General features: G+C 30.8%; 1 protein-coding gene across 2 annotated transcripts in view; it reads right to left on the reverse strand.

Moving 5' to 3' along the window:
• Positions 1-1,382: 1,382 nt before the first annotated feature.
• LOC107448381 (G protein-coupled receptor Mth2) overlaps positions 1,383-20,349 on the reverse strand; it is a 58,923-nt gene continuing 39,956 nt past the window's right edge. The window contains exons 1-2 of one of the 2 annotated variants that reach the window (XM_087164263.1): positions 13,973-14,126; positions 1,383-5,109 (exon numbers count right to left, since the gene is read on the reverse strand). In XM_087164263.1, the coding sequence (XP_087020389.1) occupies positions 3,204-4,991 (1,788 nt within the window). In that variant the 5' untranslated portion in view covers positions 4,992-5,109; positions 13,973-14,126 and the 3' untranslated portion in view covers positions 1,383-3,203. Of the gene's footprint in view, positions 5,110-13,972; positions 14,127-20,349 lie in introns of those variants that run through there. The other variant, XM_016063551.4, reaches the window with a different exon arrangement.

Consider the following 20,349-nt stretch of genomic DNA (forward strand, 5'->3'; position numbering starts at 1 on the left):
TTGTTGATTTGTAACGCATGCGCACTGAAACTCTTGCTAACTAGAATATTTTGCCTGCTTCTCAGTTGGATTAGCGATTTCGCTACAGCATGTTTACTTTGGCCTTTGCAAGCTTCAGGGAGCATAATTTTCTTTTCCCATCTATTTTGGAAGTTGAAGTATGTTCTAATTCAGTTTTTAAGTTTTTAATAAATAGTTTATTTTGGCAATTTAGTTTTATTTCGTTTAGTTATATTCGATGGCTCATATTAGTTTAATTCATGTTAGTATTCTCCACATTAATACATCCCCAAAACACAATAAATTGACTCCGTAAATAAAATATTTGGATATGTATTTATATTATTGAAAATAGCATCAAAAGATATCTTCACAAAGTATTGTAAAGTGGCATCACGAATTAAAATAACCATATATTAATATAATTGAATATGACATCAAGACATATTTTCAAAACATATTTAAAATGGCAAATACTTTTACAGGATATCCGAAATGTATGGAAACGGAAAATTGCATGAAAAGAGGATTGATTTTGATTCCATAAGGAGCAAAATATTAAACAGGTATACCTTTAATTTTGTGCATTTCTCGTGATATATCTATGTTCGACACTGTTTACGTGTGTGTACTATTGTTAAGTTCAATTTTTCAATCACAGCGCCACCTGTGAAACAAAAAGCAAACAACCTGCATTTCAAATCGGTGTACTTTTTATCTGGTAAGTTCAAATCTGGAATCCACGAAAGAGGGTTCCTATTCAAGGTTTTAAAGTTGCCACCTTGCTCCAGTGGGTGAAGTTGAGAGATCACGTTGGACTAGTATTTTTAAATTTTTGACCTATTTGCGTATTACTTGAGGTATTTGACCATTTCTAAATATTTTGGGTACCCAGTATAGTTCTATGATCCTTAGTGTGATATTAAAAAAATGATCGAGACATATATTCACACAATATTAAACATAGAACTAATATACAAAACATAGAACCCAACATGGAACATTGAACTCATCATAGAGCTTAGAACCCATAATAGAGTGTAGAACCCAACATAGAACCCATCATAGAGTGTGGAACCCAACATAGAATCCATCATAGAGTGTAGAACCCAACATAGAATCCATCATAGAGCGTAGAACCCAACATGAAACGCAAAAAACATTGAAGCCATTAAATGCAGAACCCAAAACGCTTTAAAATGATCTCACAAATCAAAAAAAAAATATCTACATGTATTCGAAGGTAACAACAAGATATATTCTCAAATATACTAAAAATGACAACCTGAATTTACGATATAAATGAAAATTAACAATAAATATTCTTAAAGCTTCTTAAAATGGCATCACGAATCTTAACTCCATAGAAATGAAGATCAAAAAATCCTCTAATCAAAATACATTAAAATGGCGTCATAAGTCAACTAAGTATATCTATCTATTTCGAAGGTAACATGAATATATGTTTTCAAATTGAAATGACATCATGAATAAAAAAATATTATCTACATGTGTATAAATGAATGATAAATAGGAATATTGTCAAAAAATATTGAAATGACATCATGAATAAAAAAAATATTATATACATGTGTATAAATGAATGTTAACGAGGGATATTGTCAAAACACCTTGAAATGTCATCATGAATATTAGAAATGAAGACAATTGAAAATTAATACCAAAACATGTTAAACTGACAACATAACTGAAATAATTATAGGTATACAGACTTGAAATATAAAAATTTATGATATTGTAAAAAATATTAAAAAGCATCATGAAATACGAATCTCATCTACATATTAATGAAAGTTATCAGTTAATAATGTCACAACACATTAAAAATATATCGTATATTAACAATTCTTGAATATATATAAACATTACGAGAAAGCTAACGAGGCATATTGTCACAACACACGAAAATGACAAAATAAATGAAATAATTATATATTTAAATGTAACATTTAAATACTTTTTTAGTGCTCGCCACTCTCACCAGTAATTTTCCCTACTCTCTTCCACCAATTTCTCACCAGTGTTTTTACTGTTTACTCCCGCCAGCTTGGCGAGTGTATTGCGGCAAAGGCAACCAACCCTGTGATAAACATCCTCCGTCAGGTGAAGAATTGGAATGTATTGTTTGTCTGTATAAAGAACTCACCCAGTCATTAGACTGGAGTGATGGCTGTGGCTATGGTTACGAGGTTTAACTATTTAAAGTAGAGGTGTTGGGTCATTAATTAAGACAGGTTTTGGATCGGATCGGAGAGAGAATCTTCCCTCTTTGAAATGTGATATTTCTTGTTTCTATAGCAGCAGACGATATGGACTTCGTGGCGATTTCTTCTATAGACAAACTATGTCTTTTACAAGATAGCTTGGTCGCATAACGGCAGCGTAATGTTTAAGTTTGTTAATAATTCTTGTTCGTTTATTAAAGTTATGCTAATATTTTGAATAAATTGTTTTTATAGAATTTAACCTTTTATATTCTCTTCACATTCTTAAGAATTGTTAAAATGGCGACATGAATTAGCGAATCGTGTTAACATGTAAATGAAAATTAAGAAGGAATCTTCTCATAACACCTTGAAATATCATCAATCATAAATCTTGTATTCATATAAATGAATATTATTAAATCGCCTCGAACCATACTAAAATGACGTAATGAAACCATTATATTTACATATATTTTGCAAAAACTTGAAGACATATCTCAGAAAAACATATATTTATTTTTTGAATTTTGGTATTTTTATTCCATTTGAAATACTAATGGAATTTTTCACAAGAGAATATCCTTTTCGTAATTTATTTTTTATATTGTTAGTATAAAAACGTTCTTTTGAAACTTCGTTCTTCACGAATATTTCAATCAAGTAATTTCATAAAAATAACGAATATATTAAATAAATAACGGATTATTAATTGGATATAAATTTAATTACAGATTTTGAAAAACACTGCTCGTTTAAAAAAATTCCTAATTCTCGGAACCCCTGTAACCCATTTGGGAACCGATGTTATGGATCATATCTTATAGTGGTATCCATTACAAACCATTATAGTGTTTTCCGTACACACTCCATTGTACAAATGCTTCATATACAATGATGTGTGTGCAAAAGCCATAAATATTACAGATGTATTACAACATCCTCCTTTAGCTGAGAGTTATCTGTAGAGTCGACGACTTAGACTAGGGGTTTCACTGAAGACTTATCTTTAGAATAGGTTACTTCGTCTAGGCTTTTCTCCAAAAGCTTATCTTCTAAATCTGTGACTTTCTCAAGGCCTTTCATTAAAGGCTTATCTGTAGAATCGGAGATTTTATTTAGGCCTTTTTCTAATGACTTATCTTCAAAATCTGTGACTTTCTCAAGGCCTTTCTTTAAAGGCTTATCTGTAGAATCGGAGATTTTATTTAGGCCTTTTTCTAATGACTTATCCTCAAAATCGGTGGCTTTGTCAAGGCCATTCTTTACAGGCGTATCTGTAGAAACGGTGGCTTTGTTTGAAGTTTTCGCATTCGAACTTGAATAATTGCAATAAGACTGGAATGTTGGCTTTAGCGTTGCCTGTGATGGTCTTCGAACATTTATCAATTTCTGTTGAATGAACTTTTTCACTTTTGGTGAACATGTGAACGCAAGAAATATGAAAAGTCCCTGAAAAGTGTTCAAGACAACGAACAGGTACCAAACCCACGTGACATTCACGAGGGGAGCTATCACTCCTGTAATCCACGTGACTCCCATGATTACAGTAAGCCTAAAATATAAGATATGATTTTTCAGATTATGAGCTTGAGTTTCAAGACTCGGTTTCATTTGGTTATTGAAAGTCAGGAACGCGCTGACTCCAAAACATAAAACGTTGAGGCAAATAAGGAAACCCACGGGTACGGCAAAAAATATCAGAAGAGATTCTTTCTCTTTGAACCAGCATGCATCTCGGAACATGGGACGAAAGTTTCCTTCAACCCCTTCCACGTTATCAACAACTACCGCAGTTACAGTGAACACCAAGGCGGTGCACCATGTAAAGAGACTGTACCACAGAAACTTTTTCACTCTGAATTGATGCCTCGTTATCTTCATTTTGCGAGCAGCTAACACAATAGAGCGACACACATCAAAAGCAATTACGGACATCCAGAGAAATGAAGCCAAGAAAAAGAAATAGGTCAAAACACCAGCTATCATGCATATAATGGGATAGCCATCCTCTTCCCGATCTTGACCAATGAACATGAACATGTAGCTCAGCAATAAAGAGGCACATAGACATGCCAGATTACACCCGGGCAAATTCTGCAAGTCAGGCACCAGGGAAAAAACGATAAGATGCATCGATAAGCACATCATCGATATGACAATTCCAGTCAAAGACAGATATCTGACTGGTTTCGTTTCATCGCTAGTGTCTCCATTATTTTCGGGTATGCAAACTATCAAAAAGTTGTTAATTACATTGTAAAATGGTTCTTCGTAAGTTAGGTTTTTCGATGACACGAATGCTGAACCGTTTGGAAGTATCACAAATTCAGTGGGATCATAATCCCATTTGTCGCACGACAAGAACGATTCATCCTTGCCGCTGTATTCATCATCATACATGGAAGGTTCTGAACTGTTGTTTTCGTCTAAATTTTCTACAAAAACTGGAACTGTGTGGTTCTCAGAATCGTCTTTTTCAACTAAATTCTCAGCAAGAACTGCGCCATTTTCTAGCGTGGGGAATTCTGATTTGTTTTTCTCAGCTGGATTCTCTTTCAAAACTGAGTCACTTAGCAGAGTGGGAAATTCAAGATTGTTCTTCTCAGCCGAATTCTCTTCCAAAACTGCTTCACCTGCTGCAGTGAAAAACTCAGAGTTGTTCTTCTCAACTATGCCATCTTTAGTATCTGTTTCATTTGTAAAAGAGGTTACAATACCCAAGAACATCACAACGAGACTAAAAAGAACTACAGAACTTGTCATGTTGATGTTTTTTTAGATGTTTTGAAGAAGAAAACGATCCGTTTCATTGACGCAGGCAACTCCTTAGTGTCCTCTTTGTAAAAGTCTTGTATTTAGAACATTACCAAGGTGGACTACCCTAAAAGATTAAATTAATGGAATTAACAGAACATTTTTTCTTACATGAATTTATTTTCAAGAGATAATGAGTAGTTTTAATCATACCCAATGCTGTGGAAATAAATGTGTTATGGCTCCTGGAAAGGAATAGATACCGAAAAAAAATGATTTTCATAGTGATTAAGTTTTAACTATCGTGATTTGGCCGCGAGCAATAGCATCATGCCAAGATTCTGAATGTTAATGTTCTTCATTCTCATGATTTGAACTACAAAAAAAAACTTGTTTTGCTTAATTTAATAGCGGAAAGTCACCATGAAGGATAACAAACGACAATAAATGAATAATTTGTATTACTTTAGCTTTATTAATTTTGTCGGTATATGCCTTTCAGTTCTCTACATGATTTCGAAATGTTGTTCAACAATAACTAATTTTTAATATTTAATTCTTTATACATTCTGTTCGAAGAGCGGATATTTATCTAGTATAATATAAAATAAAAATATTTTTGTGAATTTTTAAGTTTTTTCTTTCGAGAGAAGAAATATTAAGAAGAAATATTAAGTGAGAAGAAATATTAATTAGAGCAATTTTATTTTAAATATCAGTTTTTCAAACTATGAGCAAAACATCAATAAACTCCCAGAATACAAATGTAGAATATTAACTTTTAATAATGCCATCACTACACTAGAAGTATTAGTCATTGTTTTAAAATTATTAGCTCCAAAGTTTGCATTTGTTCAGCTCAGCTCCATCTATTGATTTTAGCAAAAATATCAACAGTGTTCATTACGTTCCGAAAATGAGCGGACGTACCAGGGCTAAAGAGAATAGAAGGGCTGGTTCACTTCTTTGAAGTATCTCTCGCCGCGCCGATCCTCCGACGTCACTCTAGTGACGTCTCTTTGGCGCAAAGCTCGCACTTTTACTTCAAGAACGGAGCGTTTGACCTTACTAGCTCTAACTAATATTGGATCATTTCTTTTTGCGAGATATTCTAAGACATTTGTTATTTTCTATAATGACTTTCCTCAGTTTTTGCAGTGAATTTACAAGAATTTAAAACTATTATAGAAATGCCAGTTTGCGCCATTGCAACTTGCAAAAATTCTGATATAAAAGCAAAAGGAAAAAGTATAATTTTTCGCGTGTTCCCTAAAGTAAATGAACAACTATGTAAAGAATGGATTCCGAAAGGACACAGTTAATATAAAACAGCAATACGTTTATTTTGTCATAAAGAACTTTTATAAAAATTCATTATCTAAATGTAAACCGCCTCGTTACTTCATAAAGAAAGGCAGGTGAAAAGAATTAAAAAATAGATAAAGTCAAAGAAAATTAAAATGTAAGTAAAAAGTATAAATAAAATATATAGTATATAGTTGAAATTCTCCTAATTTCATAACATATTTTTAATGTAGTTATTCTATATATTTAGGATTTTTTTTAAAAATTATATTCTCTTCAATTTAAATATCTATAAATTATATCATCGTAAATTTAAATGTCTATAAACAATTGTAAAATTTCTAATGTCATTATGAACCTAAATTATTATTTTGTTTCAGTAATTAGCGTTTAAGGTTGATGTTTCCTAATGATTAAGTATGAACAAATTGCTATTAACGACATATTTTAAAATCAGGGATTCTAAATTTAACTTAACTTATCTTTATAAAAGAATATGTAGATAAAAAAAGTGTCGATATATGTCTTCATTTTTCTTAATAGTTAAAGTTAAAACTGAACTTTTTAAAATAAAGTATTTATCGTGTCATTTTCACCAACTAGCAAAACATTTTTATAAGTTTAAAATGGTATTTTTTTTAATATAATAACCAAGAAATTTTTTTTAAACTATGTTTATGAAAGGAAATAATGTGTTAATTAAGTAAAGTTTGAAGGCTAATAACCAGAAAAAGTCTAACTTATTTTTACAAAGAAAAAGATGCAAAGTTATCATATCTTTGCTTGCGATCTCCGAGATCTGTGGACACAGTGACGTCATGAGGAGGGAAATCGTAGCTTCAGCTCTAAGAGCGGAGTGAACTAGCCCTTCTATTCTCTTTAGCCCTGGGACGTACTTGTGAAATAATGATATGTGTGCATAGAAATAAAATAAAATAAATAGTGTGTTACAGTCCATTTTGCGACAGTTCATTAAAAAGCATATACATACAGTCTTCTTTTTTTATTCTGAATGAGAAACAGATTAATTTGCTAAGGATTATATTAAATTTAAAAATATGCTGTGCATAGAAAAGTTATGAATAATAAATTTTCAAACGACTTTAATAATTTTTATCTTCCAACGTTTCATTCCCGTAAGAAATTAGAAATTTCAGTGCTCTCAAAAAATAGTTATCACATGAAAATGCACTATTTAACATAATATAATTAAGAAATATAAATCTTCAATTAGAATTAATTTATTAATATAGTCTTTTTATATTGTAGAAGAAATTTCCCAATCCTGTTTAAGCTTAAAGCGCAAAATTAGTAAATGTTTAAGCTAGTGCATACTTCTTTTACCCTTGAAACAATATTAAGCACTGTTTAAACACCTTTAAACAACATTAAGCACCCCATGTAAACATTTAACACTATTTTTGATCAATTAGAAACTATAATATGGAAAATTATAAAAAACATAAGCCAAATTAATGTAATAAATATTTTATATTTAATGTATTAAAATATTATATATATATATATATATATATATATATATATATATATATATATATATATATATATATATATATATATATATATATATATATATATATATATATATATATATATATATATATATATATATATATATATATATATATATATATATATATATATATATATATATATATATATATATATATATATATATATATATATATAAATATATAAGCCACTTGATGTGTATGAATTTATTTTATTCAGAAAAAAAACGACTGCGTTATACTCTTGTTTTACGTAATTAGCTTACTAAAATAATTTACTTAAAACCATAAGCTTTTGTAATTTAAAAATAAACTTTTGGCTTTGACATCGCAAAATGTTATTGTACAAAATAGTATTACTTAGAACAGAAAAGCGAATTTTATAGTGGGTTAAACAACTCTTAAAAGTGATTTCAATAAATATTTATGTATTCAATGGAATAGATTTTTCTTCTTAGTAAGTAACAAATTATTTATCGTCAAAATGATCAGAAATTACTTGTAACTTAAAGCATAAATAATTTTATAACGCTTAAAAGATAAACATTATTGAATTTTCTAATAAGTTCATTAACACGCAAGGTTTTGGTATGAATTTTTGGTATTCATCCTAACTTATGAAAACTCGTTTATTTTACATCTTTTATCACATACAGGAATATTTGTTATGACGTTTTAAAAGTTGCTCAACATACGGCGAAATGCGCAAAAAATGAAATTAATCTTATTTGATCCAAAGTTTCGACCGCTATCCTTTTTGAAATACTGCAACCATGTCTTCCAGATTGCGTATTTTGATTTGAGCAACCAACACAGTTCAAGCCCTGCAGCTAAAAATGTTTCATTCCACAGCCTTGTAATTTTGAACCTAATCCAGAAGACGAAAAAAAAACGTGGTCCAAGCTTTGGGACAAGCTATAACCTTTGTGAAGGACGTTTTGATGAATCAAACCCACATTTGCGTTCCATGGTAAGGAAAGGCACGAAAACTTCCAAATGGTTAGCCAGGCGGCAAGGAGAATTTAACCCATGATTCGATTGAGATTCAGAAGCAAAATTTGATTTGAGCAGAAATCACTAGGTTTCGAATCTCGGTCACCTCCTTTTGAAGCGAACGCTCTACCATTGCCACTCTAAGTATTTTGATTTTTTTTGTCGTATGCCTGTTTAGGCAGAGGGGGTGCGATTGTTCTTGTTTTTCAGTGGCGCCATCTATGGCCAAGAGTTCGACTTCTGCCATACCATTCACACAACCACAAACCCGTTTATAGGGCGGGTCACATTCATACACACAAGGAAGAAAGGACATAGAACGCACAGAGACAAAGAAACACCCATGCCTTGCCCGGGATTCGAACCCAGAACCTTTCTAATTCAAGGACAGTTCTCTGCCTCCTACACAGGCCGGGCGGCAGTATTTTTATTTTATTTTATTTCAAAACCGTCGTTGAACAGCCAAACCAATTTTGAGATTAATTACCAATGTTCAACTCCGCAGCTTTGTAATTTTAAACCCGACTTAGAAGACAAAGGAGCTCCTAAATCAAGTATTGGGAGAAATTTGCTTTCGTGGAGGACTTTTTGATATAGAACTAACCAGCATTTGCGTTACATGTTAAGGAAAATCACGGTAACCTCTCACAGTTAGCCAGAAGGCAAGGGGACTCTAATCCATGATCCATCTACCTCTGAGGACATTTAACGTCAGCACTGTGGTCGGTGTAAGCTGGATGCGAAATTCACATCAACCAGCCATCGCTGGGATTAGAAACCGGTTCACCTCATTGTTAAGACAACGCTCTACATCTAAATCCGTTGAAAAAATTGAAAAAACTTATTCAGAGAAGGTAGACATTTATGTCTAGTTCCAAAACGTAATAGTTAGCCCTAATTAATTTGCACATTTAGATCAATATTTTTAACAATTAAAATTGACACATGGTACGTGAAAATATGATCATTAGAACCGAAGTTATTCTATGTAATATCTTTTTTTTTTGAATTTTGTTAATCATGTATTCAGAACAGAAATTTATGTTTAATTTAAATGTAAAACTGATCACAAGTAAAATATTAAAAATAAATAAATAAGAAAAAAATATATCATGTCATTTACATGTGAATTTAAGAATTTTGCCTCTTAACTCTTCATACATGAAATAATAACATGGTATATAATTTTTTGCACTTTTCATTAAATTTTAATTTTTAACTTTAATTTTGATTTTAAATTTAATTAAACTTATCATTTTCAAAATTTAACATTCTTACATTTCTCTGACAATTGATTTTTGCTCCTGAATGTAATTTTAAAACGAAGCATTTAATACGCATAAGAAAAACACTTTTATATAATTTATTTTTTTATTTATCTTTTGCATCTCGACGAACTTCTCGTACATAAAACAATAAAAAAAATTTAAAAATTCAACTCCCGTCTTTTGCATCTTAAATTTAATTTTAATGTAAAACTTTTCATACGTAAAGATACATATCATGTCATTTCTCTAAAGGGTATAAAAATAACAATTTATGTCATTTATTTATGGATTTGTCTATTGCATCTTAACGAGCCTTTCTTACATAAAAAAATAACATTTTAGGTAATTTATAACCTATCCTTGTATCTTTGATTAAGTTTTAATATAAAACTTTTCATACGTAAAGATACATATTATGTCATTTATTTAAAACCTTGTCTTTTGTTTCTAAGCTTAAATTTAAAACTAAGAGTAAGAGAATAACAACTTACGTAATACGTAAGAGAATAACAACTTACGTCATTAATTTATGGATTGTGCATATTAACAAAACTTTTCATACATAAAATTGTAACATTTGATTTGATTTTATATCTTGTCTTTTGCATCTTACATTAAATTTTAATATAAAACTTTTCTTTCATACAATTATGTATTATTTTATTCATCTAAAAAAACCATTTAATTTATTTACAAAATCAATAATTTAAATTTTGAATTTGAATAAAAATTACTATTTTCAAACTAATATTGTAACATATTTATCCGAAATGATATTTCTGAGTTTTCTTACTATATAGAAAATGATGGTGTGGCAGTTTTCCATTGTTGTCCGCGCATTTTTATTGGCCGGAAAGTCACGTGTTGGGATCCAGTTTTTCCTTATTCATCTCCATATTGTTTTGGTTGTCATCAGCATAAAATTAACAAAAGTTACAAAGGCATTGTTTTTATATGAATATTTTTATATCTCTAATTTCATATTATTAATAAGTTATTTTCCTGAACTGCTATTATTACGCTTTTAATTCAAGAGTTTAAAACTATGAGAATTTTTTTTTCTTTTGTTATTATAATGCTACACTACTGCTCTACATTTTAACAAAGTTATTTAGGAAGGTAGTCTAATCTTATTAACTGTTCTACAATTATTATTTTTGTGCAAATCATATCGACATACTGTCATAAATTACAGTTAAGAAGTATATAATATAGAAAATAACGATCAGCTTCATGCACAATGAGATGTAAGCAAAAATAGTAAATATATCCACCCGTTTGGTGAGAGAAAATATTAAATTACGATTGTGAACTCATCAAATTTGTTTGAATAATATAATGTAACATAATGTTATTTCAAAGAGTGATTACTTAGGAAATTTATTTCTGTTCAACAATAGATCTAAATATTTATAAAACTAATAGATATTTAGACGTGGGAAGTGGAGGCACAGGTGTTAGCAAAAAGAATTCCTTTTAGTGAGAGAAAATATTAAATTACGATTGTGAACTCATCAAATTTGTTTGAATAATATAATGTAACATAATGTTATTTCAAAGAGTGATTACTTAGGAAATTTATTTCTGTTCAACAATAGATCTAAATATTTATAAAACTAATAGATATTTAGACGTGGGAAGTGGAGGCACAGGTGTTAGCAAAAAGAATTCCTTTTAGTGAGAGAAAATATTAAATTACGATTGTGAACTCATCAAATTTGTTTGAATAATATAATGTAACATAATGTTATTTCAAAGAGTGATTACTTAGGAAATTTATTTCTGTTCAACAATAGATCTAAATATTTATAAAACTAATAGATATTTAGACGTGGGAAGTGGAGGCACAGGTGTTAGCAAAAAGAATTCCTTTTAGTGAGAGAAAATATTAAATTACGATTGTGAACTCATCAAATTTGTTTGAATAATATAATGTAGCATAATGTTATTTCAAAGAGTGACTACTTAGGAAATTTATTTCTGTTCAACAATAGATCTAAATATTTATAAAACTAATAGATATTTAGACGTGGGAAGTGGAGGCACAGGTGTTAGCAAAAAGAATTCCTTTTAGTGAGAGAAAATATTAAATTACGATTGTGAACTCATCAAATTTGTTTGAATAATATAATGTAACATAATGTTATTTCAAAGAGTGATTACTTAGGAAATTTATTTCTGTTCAACAATAGATCTAAATATTTATAAAACTAATAGATATTTAGACGTGGGAAGTGGAGGCACAGGTGTTAGCAAAAAGAATTCCTTTTAGTGAGAGAAAATATTAAATTACGATTGTGAACTCATCAAATTTGTTTGAATAATATAATGTAACATAATGTTATTTCAAAGAGTGATTACTTAGGAAATTTATTTCTGTTCAACAATAGATCTAAATATTTATAAAACTAATAGATATTTAGACGTGGGAAGTGGAGGCACAGGTGTTAGCAAAAAGAATTCCTTTTAGTGAGAGAAAATATTAAATTACGATTGTGAACTCATCAAATTTGTTTGAATAATATAATGTAACATAATGTTATTTCAAAGAGTGATTACTTAGGAAATTTATTTCTGTTCAACAATAGATCTAAATATTTATAAAACTAATAGATATTTAGACGTGGGAAGTGGAGGCACAGGTGTTTGCAAAAAGAATTCCTTTTAGTGAGAGAAAATATTAAATTACGATTGTGAACTCATCAAATTTGTTTGAATAATATAATGTAGCATAATGTTATTTCAAAGAGTGACTACTTAGGAAATTTATTTCTGTTCAACAATAGATCTAAATATTTATAAAACTAATAGATATTTAGACGTGGGAAGTGGAGGCACAGGTGTTAGCAAAAAGAATTCCTTTTAGTGAGAGAAAATATTAAATTACGATTGTGAACTCATCAAATTTGTTTGAATAATATAATGTAACATAATGTTATTTCAAAGAGTGATTACTTAGGAAATTTACTTCTGTTCAACAATAGATCTAAATATTTATAATACTAGTAGATATTTGGACGTGGGAAGTGGAGGCACAAGTGTTAGCAAAAAGAATTCCTTTTAGTACATATATATGTAAAGTGAATAATTTTTACTTCAGTAGAAAAACTGCTTTCTGCCTAGAAATAACAATGTGACAATCATCGGGGTTAGTGAGCGGCTGCGAACAGGGGGCTTAGTTCCCAAGTAACTTTAAAATATATAAAAGTATATTTTTAGTAGTAATTAAGGAGGCAAAAAAACATAAAATGGATATTGATAACCCATCAGTGTCAAAGGGTTATCTATAGATTTGTAAATATACAAGTGGGCGACCTTTGTGCTAAAATACAAACTAAGGTAGACAACGTTAAAGAGCACAAAAATATTATTAAAAGCAGGCAGCTGTTTCGGATGCGCAAAGGGCAACCTTCATCAGTGCAACAGATAAAACACTGTGCAACAGATGAAGGATGCAGTGCAACCTTCATGTGTTGCACTGATGAAGGCTTCCCTTTGAGCATCCGAAACAGCTGCCTGCTTTTAATAATATTTTTGTGCTCTTTAACGTTGTCTACCTTAGTTTGTATAGATTTGTATTTTGTATCTCAACAAACTTCTCGTTCATAAAACAAAAATATTTATGTAATTCTTCTACTATCTTTTGCATCGTTTATTTGAAGTTAACATAAAACTTCTAATCGTAAAATAAAATGTGCCATTTATTTAAAAAAGAGGCCTTTTGCTTCAAAATAGAATTTTGCAACATAACAAAGGCATATACAAACTCATTAAATTATTGATGATAGATCATTGCAATGTATAAATAAACAATACGTAATTAAAAATGCACACAAGCCTGAAAATATTTACTCAGAAAAATTAATCTACTTGTAAAAGATAGTTACCGTACCGTCGTACCGGTATCAGTACCGGTTTCGATACATCACGATTGCGACTCCAAAATTTAAATCGACCGTTTTAATTTATGTGAAAGTCATCCGCTACATTCCGATACACTCGGTTGTCTCTAATTTCTCTTCAAAAATTATTTATTTGCGACACGCATCTAGTTTACCTCTTTTACATCACGGAAAATATCTGTTCATCCTGTCACTACTATTTCCGCCTCAAAAGCACTGGAAACTAGAGTTCGTTTTCAGTTTCGTCTTGAATAGTTTGATGCGATTAAGTAAATAAATATATCGATTATGTGTACAAATATATTAATTTAGAAATCGATATGTTTACTGATTCAAAATTTTCGTAAATACTGGGTAATTATTTAAAGTTACTAACACGGAACACACCTGATGTCACACACCAGTCACGATGACTTTTTTGTACGTTTTTAGGAAAAATATTCTAGCGGTAGCTAAATTTATGATTTTTTAATATATAATTTTTTTTATAAATTTGATGTAAAGTTATCTTACATCCCTACAAGTAAATTATTTAAACGATAATATGAAACGATGATTAATGCTAACTGTCTCGCGGGAAGGCTTTCAAATGTTTAAAAAAAATAATAATAACCAAATATTTTTAATTGTGTACCACTCTATAAAATTTTTTCTAAACGAGAGCAGTGGTTGGCAACTCTGATTGCGGGAACGAAAAATAAAAAAATTTAAAAAAAACCCTCAAAACTTTTGTAAATCCCACAGCTGCCAACTCTTCCGGTTTTCCCGGAAGATTTTATTTTAATATTTAAAGTGCTAGCAAAATTCATGTTATTTCACTAAACTTTTTGAATTATATTAATAATTATAAATGAGTTTGACCACCACTACAGATAAATAATTACAAAAAATATATGAAAGCCCATTAATCCTTACGATAGCGAATTTCAACTTAGTTAAAATATATATATATATGTCTTTCTGAGTAAAACTGTTTTTTGGGAATTGCTTTACTACTACTTTGAAAATCAATTCTCGAAAGGAATGAATGTTGGCAGGTATGAAATCCTGATATGATGAGCGTTCTCAGAAAACTAAAAATCTAGAAGCAAAGTTTCTAAAATAGAACGTTCGAGAAATTATCTCTTTACTGTTTTTAATTATTTAAAATATATATATTAGATCTGCCGGAAAATTCTGTTCTCGCTTTATTATATTAGAATGCAAAAGGTTCCTTTTCATAAAAAAAAAGTGGTACGGCATTTACACTTAAATAAAATAAACTGTGCGCAAAAAAAGAAAGGAAAAAAAAAACGGGTCACTCTGAATAATTTTTGAACTAATGATTAGATTTTAACGATTTAGGACAGAGTCTTAATGGTTTGTGGGGGTAACTTCAAATATGCTAATTAATTAGAGCAGGTGATTTTTTAGGTTACGAAATCAGACACAAAAACAGCACTTTCTCTGAATAGACATACCCTATTTTTTTTACGGATTCGGATTGCTGACCCCCAAAATATAGAGGGTAACCGCAATCTGGGAAATAGGGTCCCCATGATTTGGTCAGGAGAGCGATCCAAAGTTTAGACACCTTAATGTCAATTTTTTGCATATTTCGCCAAATCTCACGATTTGTTTTATACGGATTGAAAAAAAAATTTTGAACACAGTTATGAAATTTGTTTATCCAAAGATAATTCTGTGCAAAAGAAAATATTTAATATTCATTAGTAATATCATTTAATAGTACTTTTAACTTTCCTTCTTCCAAAAAATAAAAAAAATTAAAAAAAAATCGAATTTTGCATACAAATTTTTATGTTATAACTACATTATATAAAAAAAGTCTTGATAGTTACGCATATTTTATACCTACGTAACGAAATTAAAAATAAAACAGCTCTTACTGCCGATTTTTGTCTCGCTTTTGAGTTAGTTCAAGTCTTGTTTTGATCGAATGTTCCCACGTTAAATGGAAATTATGTTAAAGAGTGGATTGATTTAGACACCAATCTTAATTTAATAAGTTTGACTTTGCAAACGGTTTTAACAACCACGATACATAAATAATTAAAACGCATTGTGACCTAACTTCCACTTAAATTATAATATAGAATCAGGTTGTTAGGCGATCCTTTAAAAAATTTAAATTCAAATAACTAAGGTCATTTTAAACGTAAACTATTAACAACTTTAGAAAGTGGGTGAATTAAAAGAACACAATTACAAATCTGTCAACTCTTCCGGATTTTCCGGAAGATTTTATTTTTATATTTAAAGTGGTAGTAAATTTATACTTTTTTTCTTTTATAAACTTAATTTTTAAATGATTTTGATCACCACTATTCTTACAAAAAATTAAGCACATATGTTAATATGCGTTACTATCATGGTTAAGGTCAGTTACTCCGAATAATAGACTATACTGGCAGGGCAATCATAAATAAAGAAACAATAGCCTTCCTGATGATCGACATATCCAAAGCATTTGATAAAGTATGGCACACTGGTACAATATATAAACTCATACAGCTGAATTTTCCACCCGGCATAATCAAACTCCTATCCTGCTATCTTTCTAATAGAACATTTCAAATCACCATCAAAAACAAAAAATCCACAAAGAGAAACATCACAGCCGGAGTACCACAGGGCAACATTCTGGGACCGATATTATACATATTGTACACTTATGATTTTCCTATAAACAAAGCCGATTATAACAGCATAACAGCCTATTACGCAGACGATACCGGTATTATTATTAAATCCAGAAACCCAAATCATGCTCTTCAAAAACTGCAAGACCATATAGACGAAATAGAAGACTGGTGCTTAAAATGGAAAACTGCAGTAAATGCTGGAAAATCACAAATATTAATTATACAAAAAAGAAGAATTAAAATACTTCCACAACTTCAACCAAAAATTTTCAACATACCAATACCAATAGTTAAAAAAGCAAATTATCTTGGCCTTATAATCAATAGCAAACTCACCTGGAATGATCACATCAAAAGCACAATAGATAAAGCAAATGCAGCAATAATAGCCATACAACCATTAATATATAATCAGAATATGTCACTTAAACTAAAGAAGCTACTATATACAGCAATGATCCGCCCAATACTTACCTATGCCTCACCTGCCTGGACAACGATACCTCAACATCTACTGAAGAAATTAAACCAATGCCAAAACAAGATCCTTAGAAAAATAACCTGTGCAAGATGGTTCATCCGGAATACTAATATACATGCAGACCTCAAAATACCAACTCTATCACAGCATATATACAAGCTAAAAGCAGATTTTTTCGATAAAGCCATAGAATGTAAAGCAGCAAATTTTAATGAAATCTTTAAATTTGAAAATTATATCAAAGATAAAAACTACAGACCAATAGCTGCACATTTCACCTCCGACGCCTCATATCATAACTATCAAAACAAATAATTTCATCAACCTTTCTGAAAATAACGTTTACTGATACAATTCTGAACAACTCCAAAATCAAACAAACACAGTTTAGAGCAAGCTGCTCAATTTATTTTTGATTCCTTTTTAGTTATTCAAGCAAAGAGCTTGAAACATTCATAAAAGCAACTCCATTGCCTGCTTACCTCATTGCTCAACCAAAACTGTTCAAAAATTCCAGATGAATGGGATAGGGGCCGCTTCGCGGCCCAGGTGCCCACTAAAATCTAAACACTAGGACTAGATCATGGTTAAGTTTTCTCAAATACAACGTATTTGTTTGCTTAAAATTGAAGTTTTAATTCCATTTTAATACCACTGGGAAAAATGATAATGGAAAGGATTAAAAGTTGGCAGGTATGCAATTAGTATATTTCAGCATAAAGCATTATTTATTAAGAAAATGGTGAAGGGGCTCTTACCAATTTCGACATACCTTTCCTAATGAAGAAACCTGTTCTGATTGGCACTTTCATTCGACGGTTTTAATGTCGCTTCATTGATGAATAAAAACTTGCAAGCCTGGGGAAAGGTTAACTAGCGAATCTCGAATCCAATGATGAATTTTTTTAAAGTCAAATCTCAGCTAAGTGGTACTCAGTAAAAATCAATTCCTAATTCTTTTAATATAATTTCTCCATTCGTATTAAAGTTATTATTTATGGTAATAACGGAATGGTGCACAGTAATTGTACCATGGTAGTTACAACTAATCAAAGACTATCTTAAATTCGATAAGATATTATAGATCCGTGGCCTACAACATTTTAGGCTTTTACAGGGTTCCCACGACCTGGAAAACATAAATCAGTTGTAGCTAAGATTTATTAAGACTACTGATAATGCTTAATACTTTCGCGCCGACTGTCACAAATATGTGCCAGCATAAAACCGTATCAACCAGGGTAAAAACAGAAAACTGGTAATCAAAGTAATTCTTTAGCAGTTTATTTGTGAGAGGAGTTATAACTGTTTGATTTATTTAATTCACCATTACTTTAGTTCAAAATAAAATTATTTAGTTATACTTTGAACTAGCATTGATTATATATGTGATTAAACTAACAATAAGTATAGTGAAAGCAAAGTAAGTCTGATAAATTAGCAACGACTACATTTAAGTTACCGTTTTTTATTTATTTACATCCTGATTTTGAATTTGCACGAATGCTTTTCTGAATCATCCGTCCTCAAGGGGTTAAATCTAGCTTTTATTTTAGAATTACGAAATTATTCAAGGATTTTTTTTGTCCCTATATATATTTCCTTTGAAAAAAATTTAATCGAAGCTTAAAACATCTCAATTTATCTCACTTTTTGCCACCACTTAAAAAAAAAATTCCTAGACGGTGGGAGCCGTGCTTTAAGAAATATTTTTTGCCAGTGGTAGTGAAATTTTTAAAATGAATAGTGTTCTATTATCAAACTTAAATATTATAGAATAGAACTTAAGTATTTGATTATATTAACAAAGACAAGCACGCCTACCGGGCATCAAAACCTCAGTGACTCTATGACGGATGAGGAACCCACAGAATTCGACAACAAAATCAAATCACGCAATGTGGCTACATATCTTCATCATGGACGTGGCGGAAAACGGCGAACGGAAAGGACATGAGTCCAGGTGAAAGAAAGTTATATGAAGAATGGGTGGAAATGATAAGGATGACCAACGAACAAATTGAAACAACAGCGAAAGTGCTCCAGTATTACTGGCACGACCCAATCACTCCTGAAATGCCGATTAAAACAGCTAACGACACAGATATGGAAACTCAAGATGCATTTAGAACAGAAAAGCGAAATGACAACCACGGATACAGAAAATACAGCTAAAAATAATGCAGAGCCCCCTCCAAAAAAGCGGAAAAAGAAAAGTAACGTTGAAAAATCTAAAGAAAATTCCTTCATGACTACAAATAGCAGCCCTCCGTTACTACTAGATGTCGCCACTTCCTTGCAACTTTCTGAAACCAATGTATATCTTGACTTAGCCCAACCCAAGGAGGATTACAATGCAACTGCAGCTAGACCCACAACTTCAGAAATAGATCTACCAATCACGCATATTAAAGTTCTAGTCCATGGACTTCCAGTTGGTACCAATACAGAACATATCTCCCTTGATTTGGACAAGACAGGCATTAAAGCACAAAAAGTAATACTATTTAAGAGAAAAGTGGGCGAGGTCTATAGGCTCCTCCCACTTTTTCTCACAATATTAATCAAAATCAACAAATCAATCAGTTACCAATATTTGTGATCTTTCCGTGAAAATTGAAAGATTTCGCGGTGGGAGTAGCCCAATCCAATGCTACAACTGCCAAAATTTCGGCCACACGCACCAAACGTGCAACTCTCAACCAAGATGTGTTAAATGTGCTGCTGACCATCGTTCCTCTCAGTGCCATAAGGATAAAACTACACCACCCAAATGCTGCAACTGTGGAGAGGCACACACTGCCAACTACACGGGATGTAGCATCCGTCCCCCCAGGAGGGGCCATCGTGCCACTCCAGCTACAGTTTCCACCACAAAAGCAGGCAAAGCTCATAGACTGGTCTCAATCATAAAAGAACTACAAAAATTATTAAAAAACAGAGAGGTTTTCTAACTTCTGCAAACAATTATGTCTACTTCTGAATAATGTCACTCTCTGACCAAACCTGTATTCTCTCAACATAGAACTCTAATTTGGTATCTTTATCACCGCAAAGGTCAATACTGTTTACTGCTACGCTAGATGGCGCCACTAAGGAAATACAAAATTTATGCTGAAACTTCATGTTTTGAATCAAGCTTTAGTGTACATATGCTTTCATCAATCTTTAATGCTCTTTTTCATATTTCTATCACAAATAATGTATTATTATAAATCAAGAATGTATTTTATGTACAGTC

This window comes from Parasteatoda tepidariorum, chromosome 5 (genome assembly GCF_982258835.1).
Source record: "Parasteatoda tepidariorum strain Cologne lab strain chromosome 5, Ptep-v5.0, whole genome shotgun sequence".
NCBI lineage: Eukaryota > Metazoa > Arthropoda > Arachnida > Araneae > Theridiidae > Parasteatoda > Parasteatoda tepidariorum.